Raw genomic sequence first — 12,444 nt, 5'->3', positions numbered from 1 at the left:
CCAAAAGGCGCGACCTCGGCCAGCGGTGCGACCTGTCGCCGCCCTTCCCGCCTTCCCGCCGGCCGCCGAGCCCGCGCACGCCAAGCCCGCGCGCCTCACGTTGCGCTCGGCCCCCCCCCGGCCCATCCAGAGCAGCGCGCAGGCGCGCGCTCCTGGGCCCGCCAGGGGAAAGAGGGCGGGGCCGAGGGGCCGAACCCGCGGGGGGAGGGGCGGCGTCGGTCACATGACGCGGTTTCACTGTTTACACGCGGAGCGGCCGGATCCTTCGGCCTCAGTCAGGCGCTCGGCTCCGTTTCGGTTTCACTTCCGGTGAGGGGCTGCTTCGGAGCGGGCGGCGAGCCGAAGGCGAGCGCAGGCGGCAGCGGTGACTGCGGCGCCGCTGCCGGGGGGCGTGCGGTAACGCGGCGGCGGCGGCTGGGCCTCGAGCGCCTGCAGCCCACCTCTCGAGGGCGGGCTTCCGAAGCGAGCAGGGCGGACGAGAAGATGGAGGATCTGGTGGTGGAAGTGCGGGGCTCCAATGGCGCTTTCTACAAGGTACTTGACTCCAGGGCAGGCCCCATCTTCGCCCTGCTTTCCCTCCCTTTTCTTCTTAGACTCGGCCGGAGGCAGGCCTGGAACCCTCTTCGCGAGCGCCGCGCCCGGGGCCCGGGGCGCACTCGGCGGGATGTTCTTGGGGAGGGAGGGAAGGACCGGACTTCGGGCCTTTGGGAAACCCCTCGAGCCCCACTGCCTCTCCAGTGTGAGGCCCCAGCGTCTGTCGGAATGAGAAGCGAGCAAGGAAAAGAGGGTGCCCTTTTGGGAGCCTAGCCCCAGCAGGGAGCGCTGGGGGTGGGCGAGGGCCGACGGCAGGTAAGAGATCCGGGCGGGAAGCACCAGTATCCGCGCGAAGTGACGGTGAAGGCTTATTTCTGTTTTCTTAAATATCCTCTTCCAGTGGGATCCGGGCCTGACGTGTGGGTAGTTGCCGAGGAGCGGGGGGCGCTTCCGTCAAGCCGCCTTCTGCCTTGCAAGGAGGGTTTGCGTTCTCCTTTGCCTTCTCTTTTCCGGTCCAGCATTGGGACTTCGGAGAGCTCCACTGTTCTGGGCAAGCGGTGTGAAGAAAGAGTAGTAAGAAGCTGTAGTTGGTACCAAATCACAATGGCAACTGATTATTAGTGACTTCTCTTTGTGGATTTCAAAAGAGAGTTTAGATTCAAAAGTTTTCGGGAAGACCCTTACATATCCGAGTAATGGATTGAAGACTTTGGTAATCTTGAATGTTTGCCCCCGTTATAAATATTCTGGAATACAGATGCTTCAGCGTCTAAAAACACTGGCAACTCTGCTACTTAAGAAAAAAAAAATTAACCCTCCAAAGGCCTGGATATATGCCATGAAACTTTAGGAAATGTACTAAGCATGTATCATTCCTATGGAATTTTTTTTTAAGTGAGTGGAAATGATTGTTTTGTGCTTCAAACGATTTATCTTCTCTGAACGTTTAATGTTGCAGCTAACTATATTGTTGCGGTTTTAAATAGGCATGCATGGCTTTGGTTTTGCTACGGGCTTTTTAAAAGTTACAACATTTCAAATCTCACTAATATCTTACACTTTCAAAAAGAGAATTAATAATTTCATATGTCAGGTGGTGCCTCTGTTGGTTCATACTTGCTGTAGATCTAGCAATCTAAGTCCTCGTATCCTCTTGAATGTCTCTCTGTAACTTCGGTGGGTGATGTCCCACCTTACTACAATATTTTGGAAACAGAAGGTGCATATGGAAGAAAGTGGAAATTAAATATTGCCATTGTCCAAGCGCCATTCTTAAATCTACATAGAAAAACATAAACGTTTCAAACTAGGAATAGGCAAGTAAACACTGATTTGACTATATATGTGTTTACCTATTTCATGGAGAAATTTGGAGAGCATTATATTTCATAAATGAGTAAAGTCTGTAAACTCTTCCATGCTTTTAGCAAAATGATAAAATGTTTTGCTGTAAAAGGAGGAAAAATTTAACCCAGAATTTTTGTTCCTAAATCTCACCAATATAGAATTCATCCAGTTAACTCTGCAGTTTCTGGTTGCATTTATTTCAGTGATCCATAATTATTGCTGGTTAGTTTGTGTAGAACCCTTCTGTTTCCTGCTGCTGCTGCTAAGTCGCTTCTGTCGTGTCTGACTCTGTGCGACCCCATAGATGGCAGCTCACCAGGCTCCACAGTCCCTGGGATTCCTAGGTTGGTAGTTTTGCCCACCAGATTTGGAACGCTAAATATAATAAATATGAGTAGGGGCTGACGGTGGAGCGGTAGTCTAATCTGTGATATTAAATCGGATATCACTCTTACTGTCTTTCAGTGGAGTTTGCTTGCTATAGAGGGCAAGCACATCCTAGTCTTGAAGGATTTATTGTTCTCTTCCAAGCAGCCTATGATTTGCTTTGTGATTTTACTTGCAAACTGATTGGAATATAAGAAACTCCCTCTATCTCTCCTCTTTATCACCCCCTCTTTTTTTTTTTTAACAAAAGTTGCTTAATATGAAGGTGAATAGAAAGAATGGGTTGTCTGTTCCTTGAGGGGAAATGTTAAAAGGTGAACAAACACATGCAGAAAAATTGCTGAGGTGCTTATTTAATTAAGGTTTTGTTTTTAAGAACGCCGCAAATGGTCTGTGTTGAAAAATAGTTTCTAGAATGAAAAAGGTTTAAATTCTTATCAGACTCAATACTGATTTGAGTTATAAAAGTAAAGCAAAAGTAAATCAAGTTGTCCAGTGGGATGGACAGAAAAGATGGGAAATAAAGACAAAAAATGCACTATTATGGAGAAATGTTAAATTTACGAAAAATTAGAAACCTAGGTTCACCGGATTGAAAAGGCTTAAGAAACTAAACAACTCGAACGACTTCAGTATAATTGCATTCAGACTTTGATTTGCCTACCAGAACCACCATACTGGAAGGTGCAGTTCTCTGTCTTCTGAGCACATGGTCCACATTTGCAGTATAAACTGGATAGAATGTATGCTGGTAACAGGTAGGTTTATTCCTCTAAAAAATTAACTTAAACTTCAGATTCAGAATTAACAGAACCATGAAATCTAAACCTAAGATCATAACAGCTCATTTCTGTTTTTCCCTCTGGTCTTTATTCTTAAAAACTTGAAAGTTAAATTTAGTAACTGTCAGAGCCACTATTTTTATGCTTAGGTATTTCTTTGACTTTGGAAAAGTCATGAGTACACCATATAGAGCCTAGGTTACTTAAGACATGAAAACACTTGAATTATACCTCACAAAATTTGTTACAAAACATCTCCTAAACAAAGAATGTTGAAAAAGGTCTTTATCATCAGGGCATCTGCCTAAAAATGTATGATCAAGAGGAAATTTTTTAAATGAACATTTTCTTCATATTTTCTCTGAAGTCTTCTGTACTTCAAGGAAGTACAACTTTAGGTCAACTGCATTTTTTTTTCTTCCCAGTCTAAACACCCTTTTTAGTGTTTTGGAAGCAGCATTATTACCCTTTTGAGCATTTTCCAACTTCGTATTCAAGCACTCTGAAAATCTCCATAGATTATTAATTAAATGTAAAATTCAGTATTACAATAGTTGGATTTCTGATTCCTGACCGCTATGAGAATGTGGTTCCTGACATAACTATGAGCATAACTGTTAACAGATACTCAGAGCTTTCTAGGTGTCAGGCACTGTTCTAGGTGCTTTACCTCTTTTAAATTTGTTTAATCACCTCCCACAACGGTGAGGTACTATTGTTACTCCCATTTTAGGTAATAGATAAGGACATAGATGTACAAAGAGATGAGGTAGGTGACTTATTACTAAGTGTCAGAGCCAGTAAGGGTCAGATTGGGGCTTTGAGATGAGGTACTCTGACTTCCTGAAGCAATGAAATTTAACTTAAAGAAATGAACTGGATTTCCTGGTAGCTCAGATGGTAAATAATCAGCCTGCAATGCAAGAGACCCAGGTTTGATCCCTGCGTCGGGAAGATCCCCTGGAGAAGGGCATGGGAAACCACTCCAGTATTCTTGCCTGGAGAATTACACGGATAGAGGAGCCTAGGACTATAGTCCACGGGGGTCCCAAAGAGTCAGACGTGACTGAGCAACTAACACTTTCACTTTCAAATTTTCATTGTACTTTTTTTAATTGTAATTGTTACTATAACACTGTCTTAACATTATTCTGGACTTCACAGGTGGCACTAGTGGTAAAGAACCTGAATGCCAACGCAGGAGGCGTAAGACATGCAGGTTCAGCATTATTCTATAAGTTCATACAATGACATCATGAAAATACTCTGTTTATATGTAGGCTTCCTTTTTAGTAACTCCGCACACAGTAATTCTTCATGTGAATGCCTGTTAATGAAAGATAAAGTTTGAAATCTTTGATTTTCCTATAATAATTGCTTTTGTTATGTTAGGGGCAGGTAAGAACTGATGCATTCAAAAGAATACATAGGCACAGGAAAATTAATAATTCATTTCATACTATTCTTTCTGTACCTGTGTGTTGTCTTTGGGTCAAGGTGAACCAGAAAGAATGCATTTTTCTCAGAATTTGTGGTAAATGCCCAAATGAAGTCAAGTATTCCTAGTCATGCACTGCGGTTGGAAGAATTGTTGAGGAGTTTTATTGTACTTTGCCCTCTCCGTTGTTCATTCTCATATGTTGTTAGCGCCCACATTCAAAGGGTGGCAAAGCAATAACTCACTTTGTATGTGAAGCCTTGGCTTTGAATCATATTTTATCAGATTTCATATGTCCTTGTCATCTTATCTCCTACAGATTTTCTTGAGGAGGGATATTTTGCGATGCTTCTAAGTTTTCTCTAATGAGAATCATCATTGCACTACATGAGCTGTCTTCAGTGTTAATGTAATAGCTGTTCATTGCTGGTCAGTGGCTTACACTGAAATTTCTCTACACAGTCACCCCTCTCATGTTTGTGAGAAGAGTTTGCCAAGGTGTGAGGTGTAGTGGGAGAGTAAAAGTTCACCAAAATGGGGACGGACTTTCTTTTGGTTTCATCAGTCTGGGTGATGTGATGTTGGAATTAGATAACTCTAGTCATGACGCTTTGGCTAGTATCATGTTATGATTGCCTCTTTGGCCCAGTTGCCAGTAAGGTGGGTGGGACCCCATAATGATTTTTTTTTTAATTTTGTGTTTATTCCCCCTGATGATAAGTCCGTGTGTGTCTTTTTTTTGTTTTTGGAGTATAGTTGCTTTGGGTGTCTTGTCTTTAACTGCACTTTTAGCAGTTTCTCAAACCCCAAAGGTTTTTGTTACTTTTTTTTTCTTCTGAGTGTAAACGACCTGTTAGTACTTAGTATCTTTGCGGAAATATCCTTTTCTTTTTCTGTCCTAAGTTTTAATATCTTTTTTAAATGTATGATTTTTTGAGATGTAACTTTTTCAAGTGCAAGAGTGTTTATGGCTTTGCATCTTTTATAAAATATGCTCCTCTCTGCTTTACGTGTAACTTATCTTAGTGCCAACTATGTGTTAGGCCTCATGCTAGGCACTAGACATGTGTGATTTCTTTATTCACGACGGCAGACAGCAAGTCCAGTTCTGTATCCATTCCTTACTTATGCAGACAAGGCATACAAGGCCCAGAGACCACTTCTTGGAGAGTCTGACAGCTATTATGTCATAAAATCAAGATTTTGAACTTAGCTCTCATTCACAGCAAAACTCGTTTTTGTTTTGTTTTTCCTCAAAGGCTCTTTTCTTTATTGTTGTTGTTTGCGTTTTTCATTCGTTTTGGCCATAGACCAATGTGGGATCTTAGTTCTCCATCCAGGGCTTGAATGTGGGCCCCCTGCTGTAGAAGCATGGAGTCTTAACCCCTGGACCTCCAGGAAAGTCCCCACAGCAGAACACTTAACCACCAAGTTTACTGACTCTTGTAAGAGCCCTAGTTCTCATCCAGTTCCATGCAACTCTCTTCCTGTACTCATTCAAACCCTTTCAGTTGCCTTCTTTGGTATCCAACCCCACAGAAATTCCCTCAACCTATCTTCTCATCAACTTTCATGTGCGGATAGGTAGAGAGTGCAACCAACCTTAGTTTTCCACGTTGGTGGGTGGGGTGATAGTGCTCTGGGGGCAGCCAGAGAAGGAAAGGACATGATTATTGGGATAAGGGAGGAGCAGGGCCAAAAAGGAGAGTTATTGGAGAAGGTATGATGAGAAACAGAAAATTGGGACCTTTGTTGGCATTTTAGCAAAAGGCCTCTGAAGTCACAGGAGACCTTTGTGCTTAGCGAGTGTGTGAACCAGAGGTAACCTATGAATTTCTTTTATTCCACTAAAAATGACTGGTTTTGAAACAATCATGCAAACATCCATATATAGATAAGCTTCATTAACTCGAAAGCAGTGGCTCTGGTAGGCTCTGATGATTGCTTAAACCATTTTTGACACTGTATATCTGGAATTGTTTTTAAAGTCTTTGAGAGCTGTTTTTGTTTTTTTAAATAGTCACAACCATTGCAGATCTTCCTCCTTTGAAGGAATGTTTCATTTTAGGAAATAGGCAAATGCGGTGAATGAGTGTGATTAAACTGTACAAAAACTTTGTTGCAAATAGAAAAACAAGTTAAAATGTAGCGGTGAAATAATGAGATGAACTTTTAGAGTGCTTTCAACGTGGATTTGAAATCATTCCCCCGGATTTCTAAGTGTCGAAATCAGTGCTGTGCACAGATCTGTCCATCTGTGGTGATGCAATGTGCTCTGCCTGTGCTGTCCTCTGCAGTAGGTACTAAGCCTTGTGTGGCTTTTGAGCACTTGAAATGTGGCAAGTATAACTCAGAGACTGATTTTTAATTTTATTTACTTATACTTTATTAAATAGAAATATTTATATATGACCAGCAGCTTCTGTGGTGAACAGTAGCACAGTTTAGACAAGGGCAGTAGTAGTGGAAAGATACCTTATTTAGTGAGAACAAATTTTCACCCAGCTGTAACAAGGTTCTCTTAGCTGACTAAAGGACTTAACATTTTTAGCATTTAATATACAGTGCATGCATGCTCAGTCACTTCAATTATGTCTGACTCTGTAACACTATGGACTGTAGCCCACCAGGCTCCTCTGTCCATGGAATTCTCCAAGCAAGAATACTGAAGTGGGTTGCCATGCCCTCCTCCAGGGGGTCCAACCCAGGAATGGAACTTGCGTCTCCTGCATTGGCAGGCAGGTTCTGTACCACTAGAGCCACCTGGAAAGCCCCATAATATGAAGTAAGGAACTAATATTTGTTACTGCCGTGACATGCAAACATAAAACTTTAGACAAGGATGAAGACAGAGGCCATGACATTTTTCGGTAAATAAGGGATTAGCTCCTAATAGAAGTCCCACCCTCAAAAAGCAAATTGTTAATTTGGTATTAGCCATCACTGTCAAGATGGGAGAAATTGAGGGCAGGGGGGCCCTGTTCTCCCTTTCTTTGTAATTTGTGGAAAACTAATTACTAAAACTAAAAAGCTAATTTTACTTTAGAAAACTAAATGTCCAGTTCCTCCAACTTTACTCAAAATCAAGCCTTTCTGTTTCTATAGTAATAGTGAGGCAAACCCCTTAGAGCAGTACGGGCATGCGCCCTTACAAAATCTTGAGTATGTTTTAGGATATCATGGTCAGTATTTAACTAGAGTTCTCAACACTCTGTTGAAAATGTGTGTGATTTAAATATAGCTGAGGGAAAATAAGCAATATCAAAATGATAGGAAGAAAATGTGAATTCCCCCCACTTGAGATGAACAACTATAAAAATACAGACATATGTTTAATTTAGAAATAATTATTTAGGCATCTTGGATATAGCAGAACACCTAGATTCCATTACAGTCCACCTTGATCTTACAAGGAAACTTTCTTTTAGCATAGCTTTGCTTTATTCTTTACAGCATAATTACAGGAGTTTGGTGTCTCTGTTTAGGTTCAATGTACAGTCAACCCTTGAACACTGGGGCTAGGGTACCAAAAGCAGTTGATAAATGGTTCACCCAAAGGCAGGAAGGTGAAATAGCTTGGACAGAATCAAGACTCAAACCCAAGTTCCTTTGATTCCACATATTGTGACCTCTAATTGAACACAAACTCCGCCCCCCCTTTAGATAATTTAAATGTCTATGAAGTGAAAATATGGGTACTACACTTACTGGAAAAAAGTCCATGTGTAAGTGGATCCTCACAGTTCAAACCTGTGTTGTTCAAGGGTCAACTATAAATGGTTTCCAGAGCCCTGCCTTACTTGCCATTGTTTTTCTTAGGAGCAGCTATTTAATAGAAAAGGAAATGGCATCCCACTCCTGTATTCTTGCCTGGAGAATCCCATGGACAAAGGAGCCTGGTCGGCTACAGCCCATGGGGTCGCATAGAGTTGGACATGACTGAAGTGACTTTGCACAGCTATTTAATACTTGACTGATATGTTTTAATTTGATATTTTGAGAAGTTTTAGTTTTTAAACAATGCTTTAATTTCTGGCCTTTGACAATGTATTTGTTTATCAAGATATTTGCATTGAATCATTTGTTTAACTCATCTATTGGGCACCTACTGTATACCAGAAATTGTGCCAATTACTGAGGATACATAGAGAAGTTAAAGAAGGGTCTTACTCCAAGCTAGCTGTCTTAAGTCAGGGGGATTTACTACTATATTTTCTTCTAAGAGTTGTATAGTTCTAGCTCTAACCTTTAAGTCTTTGATATTTTTTAGTTGATTTTTGTATATGGTATAAGGTTAGGCCAAAATTTATTCTTTTGCAAGGGGATAATCCAGTTGTCCCAGCACCATTTGTTGAAAGCACTGTTCTTTTCCCCTCATTGAATTGTCTTGACTTCCTTTCCATGGAGGATTTATTTCTACCACAGCCCTAGCTGTTTCTCCAGGTCTGAGCCTTTGTTCCCACTGCCCGTTTAGGCCTGCTGCATAAGAACCTCAACCTCTTCTATTTGTCTTCCCTGATCAGCATCCCCACCCAGCCCCATCCCTTCAAACCACACAAATACTTTTCCTCCTGGAGGCTAGGATAAGAACCCTTTAGGCAGTGATCTATGATAATAACTATTCAGTGAACCCTTAATAGGTACTTTGAAGTTCAACCGTAAATAAAAGACACCCTCAGGAAGCTTACCTTTGGTACAAAAATGGGCAAAATACTCTAGTAGGGTAGTTTATAGTGGGGGATACTCATAAGATGCTCTAAGAAGTTTGAAGGTGAAATTGAACTTAGTCTTCTGGGTTTTCCCATAGGAGGTGACATCTGAACTGAAATAAAACCCATAGGAGACAGCTCAGTGAAAAGAGGGGAAGGACAGCAGGCAGGCAGGAGGAGAGGCCCAAGTAGTTTAGCATTGCTGGGTTACAGCCTCCAAAAATGCTCACCTCGGGTCACCACGGGCCTTCTACAGCTGGAGGAGTTTGACCAAAATCCTGTAGACAGAAACCACAAAAGCACAGAGACATGCCCAGAACACGCTGGAGTAAGAAGCTGGAATCTCTAAAACCATTTTAAAATGAATTAAGATATAAAGCCCCTTGGGTTTCTTTATCCTTTATCCTACTCCTCTAATTGTCACAACAAAAAACAAAGCCTCCTTTCCTGCACCTATTAAAAACTTAATTTTATAGAATTAAAGACAGCATGCTGATTAAAGAATTCTTGATAGTTAGCTGTTTTGTTATGTCATTTTATAGAATTAGGGACAGCATGCTGATTAAAGATTTCTTGATAATTAGCTATTTTGTTATGTCTTTTGCGGATTATTAGCAATTGCGTCATCAGATTTAAAAGATTTAAACTTCTGTACTTTATATTACTATTTTTTCCACCAAGTGCCTGTGAGATTGAGAATTTAATTAAACTCTAGTAATTGGACTTTTTTAGTGGTATTAGCAGCATATTGTTAAAGAGAACTTAGTGTACTTGTGTTCACATAGATTTGAGATTATATTTAGTTATTTACTATTGTATTCTAAAATTGTATTAAGGAGAAAAAGATAGGTTACAACAGATCTATACTGACTGGTATATAGCTCTGTAACAAGTTTCTTAGTTTCTAAAACTTTTAATCTAAAGTATACCTTCAGCTTTGCATTGTAATTTTCAGTTTACTTATCTGTCTTTCTCCTATTAGACGCTGAATTCTAGAGCAATTCTTTTTGCTCTGTTTTAAATAGTCAGTATTCCTAGGGCCTACCATGCTGTAGGTATGTAAATACAGATGTGATTCATGAATGAGTGAGCCTCGCAAACTAACAAACTTAAAGCTTCATTCTGTTGTTAAACATAAAATATTTGTATCACTGTAAAGTGTAACTAAAAACAAAAACGATACTTAAGCTTAGAAATTAATTTAACTGTGTTTTTTTAATAGGCATTTGTAAAAGATGTTCATGAAGATTCAATAACAGTGGCATTTGAAAACAAGTAAGTGTCTTGATATAATTTTAATATTTAGGTTCTTTAACATTTTATGCTAATTTTTCCTTTTACTCCTCATTTAAAAAAATTCAAGTCTAGTTTGAGTGTTTTTCAGGAATGGATCTTCATGTTAACTGACCAGGAAGTTCATGAACAACTCAATATTAAACCAATGGAATGACTGTTCCTGCTAATGACCTTGGAGATCCCTTTTGTATAATCTTGACCCTTACATCTTGGTTCCTTTAAATGTGAACAAAGAAACCAGATTGTTCTGTGCTAGTAACTGAGAGTTTGAATAGAAATATTTGTAAATATTAAAAGATGAAAGTGAATGGATTCATGGGAATCCATTGGGAAAGTTGATGTGAATTTTGTAATGTTAAATCTAAAACTGATAGTTTTAGTCCTTTGGTATATTTTATTAGAAATAATTATGTTTGCCTATTAACATTTTTTATCTTTCATAAATTTAAAATCATCGAGAGCAGTAACTGATCTTTTCTGTTTACTGTTAAATGAGTACATAAAAATACTTAGAGGCCTAGGCACATTAGTTGTATATACAAAGGCATCAATAGTAGAGGTAGATGTTAACATTTTATTGGGGAGACAGGTCTTTTGACTAAAGTTTTTGAATGCTGTTAATGAGAGGTATTTTCATAGTAGCCATTCAAGATTCTAAAGTACGTATAAACTCCTTTGCCAAACCCAAAAATGTGATCATGATCTTAGGATTTTACTAAATTCTCAAGGATGGTCAGCAGTTATGATGTTTGTTTTTTATTTACCAAGAGAAATTAATTGTTGTTGATCAGTTGCTTAGTCATGTCCGACTCTTTGTGAACCCATGAACTAGGAGCATGCTAGGTTTCCCTGTCCTTCACTGTCTCCCAGAGTTTGCTCAGACTCATATCCATTGAGTCGATGATGCCATCCAGCCATCTCATCCTCTGTCGCCCTCTTCTCCTCCTGCCCTCAATCTTTCCCAGCATCAAGGTCTTTTCCAATGAGTCAGCTCTTCGCATCAGGTGGCCAAAGTATTGGAGCTTCAGCTTCAGCATTAGTCCTTCCATTGAATATTCAGGACTGATTTCCTTTAGGATTGACTCGTTTGATCTCCTTGCTGTCCGAGGGACTCTCAAGAGTCTTCTCCAGCACCACAGTTCAAAAGCATCAGTTCTTTGGCGTTTAGAGAAATTAGTAGTGTATCAAAAACAGATTACAAATCTATAGAGAAAATAAATAAATTAGTGGTCGCTTGGGGCTCGTGGGAGTGGAAAGCCATAGCCAGAGTGTGGGATTTCTTTTTGAAGTGATGAAAATGTTCTAAAATTGACTGGTAATGGTGGTGGTTTAGTTGCTAAGTTGTGTCCGACTCTTTGCAACCCCATGGACTGTAGCCTGCCAGGCTCCTTTGTCTGTGGGATGTTCCAGGCAAGAATACTGGAGTGTGTTAACCATGCCCTTCTCCAGGGGATCATCCCCACCCAGGAATAGAACCTGGGTCTCCTGCACTATAGGTGTATTCTTTACCAACTGAGCTACCAGGGAAGTCCCTGGTAATGGTGGCACATATCTATGAATCTACTTAAAGTCACTGACTTGTATGTACACTTCAGTGGATGGCTTATAGGGTTATGTGAATTATATCTCAATAAATCTGTTAAAATACAGTATCTGACCAAGACATGGTATAAATAGAATGTTAGCAGGATCTTTTAGCTACCAACAGGACAAAGTACAGTTTACCCTTGACCAAGGATCATGAGTTTGAACTGTAAAGGACCAGTTGTATGTGGATTTTTTTTTCAGTAGTAAATACTACAGTAGTACATGAATCAGAGTCATCTGAATCCATGATACAAACCATAAATCTCTGGATATGGAAAGTTGACTATAAATTATCCATGGATTTTTAACTGCACAAAGAGTGAGTTAGTGGCCCTAACCTCCAAGTTATTCAAGGGTCAACTGT

The 12,444-nt window shown here is 40.3% G+C and overlaps 1 protein-coding gene across 10 annotated transcripts in view; it reads left to right on the top strand.

The window, feature by feature from the left end:
• Window positions 1–231: 231 nt before the first annotated feature.
• FMR1 (fragile X messenger ribonucleoprotein 1) overlaps window positions 232–12,444 on the top strand; it is a 38,055-nt gene continuing 25,842 nt past the window's right edge. For 6 of the 10 annotated variants that reach the window (XM_070366392.1, XM_070366390.1, XM_070366391.1 and 3 more), the window contains exons 1-2: window positions 233–534; window positions 10,420–10,472. In XM_070366392.1, the coding sequence (XP_070222493.1) occupies window positions 484–534; window positions 10,420–10,472 (104 nt within the window). In that variant the 5' untranslated portion in view covers window positions 233–483. Of the gene's footprint in view, window positions 535–10,419; window positions 10,473–12,444 lie in introns of all 10 variants that reach the window. The other 4 variants (XM_005905903.3, XM_005905901.2, XM_005905900.2 and 1 more) reach the window with 2 other exon arrangements.

The sequence above is a fragment of the Bos mutus genome, chromosome X (assembly GCF_027580195.1).
Source record: "Bos mutus isolate GX-2022 chromosome X, NWIPB_WYAK_1.1, whole genome shotgun sequence".
Lineage (NCBI taxonomy): Eukaryota > Metazoa > Chordata > Mammalia > Artiodactyla > Bovidae > Bos > Bos mutus.
The sequence above is the reverse complement of the archived record's forward strand: the minus strand, read 5'-3'. Positions and strand labels throughout refer to the sequence as shown.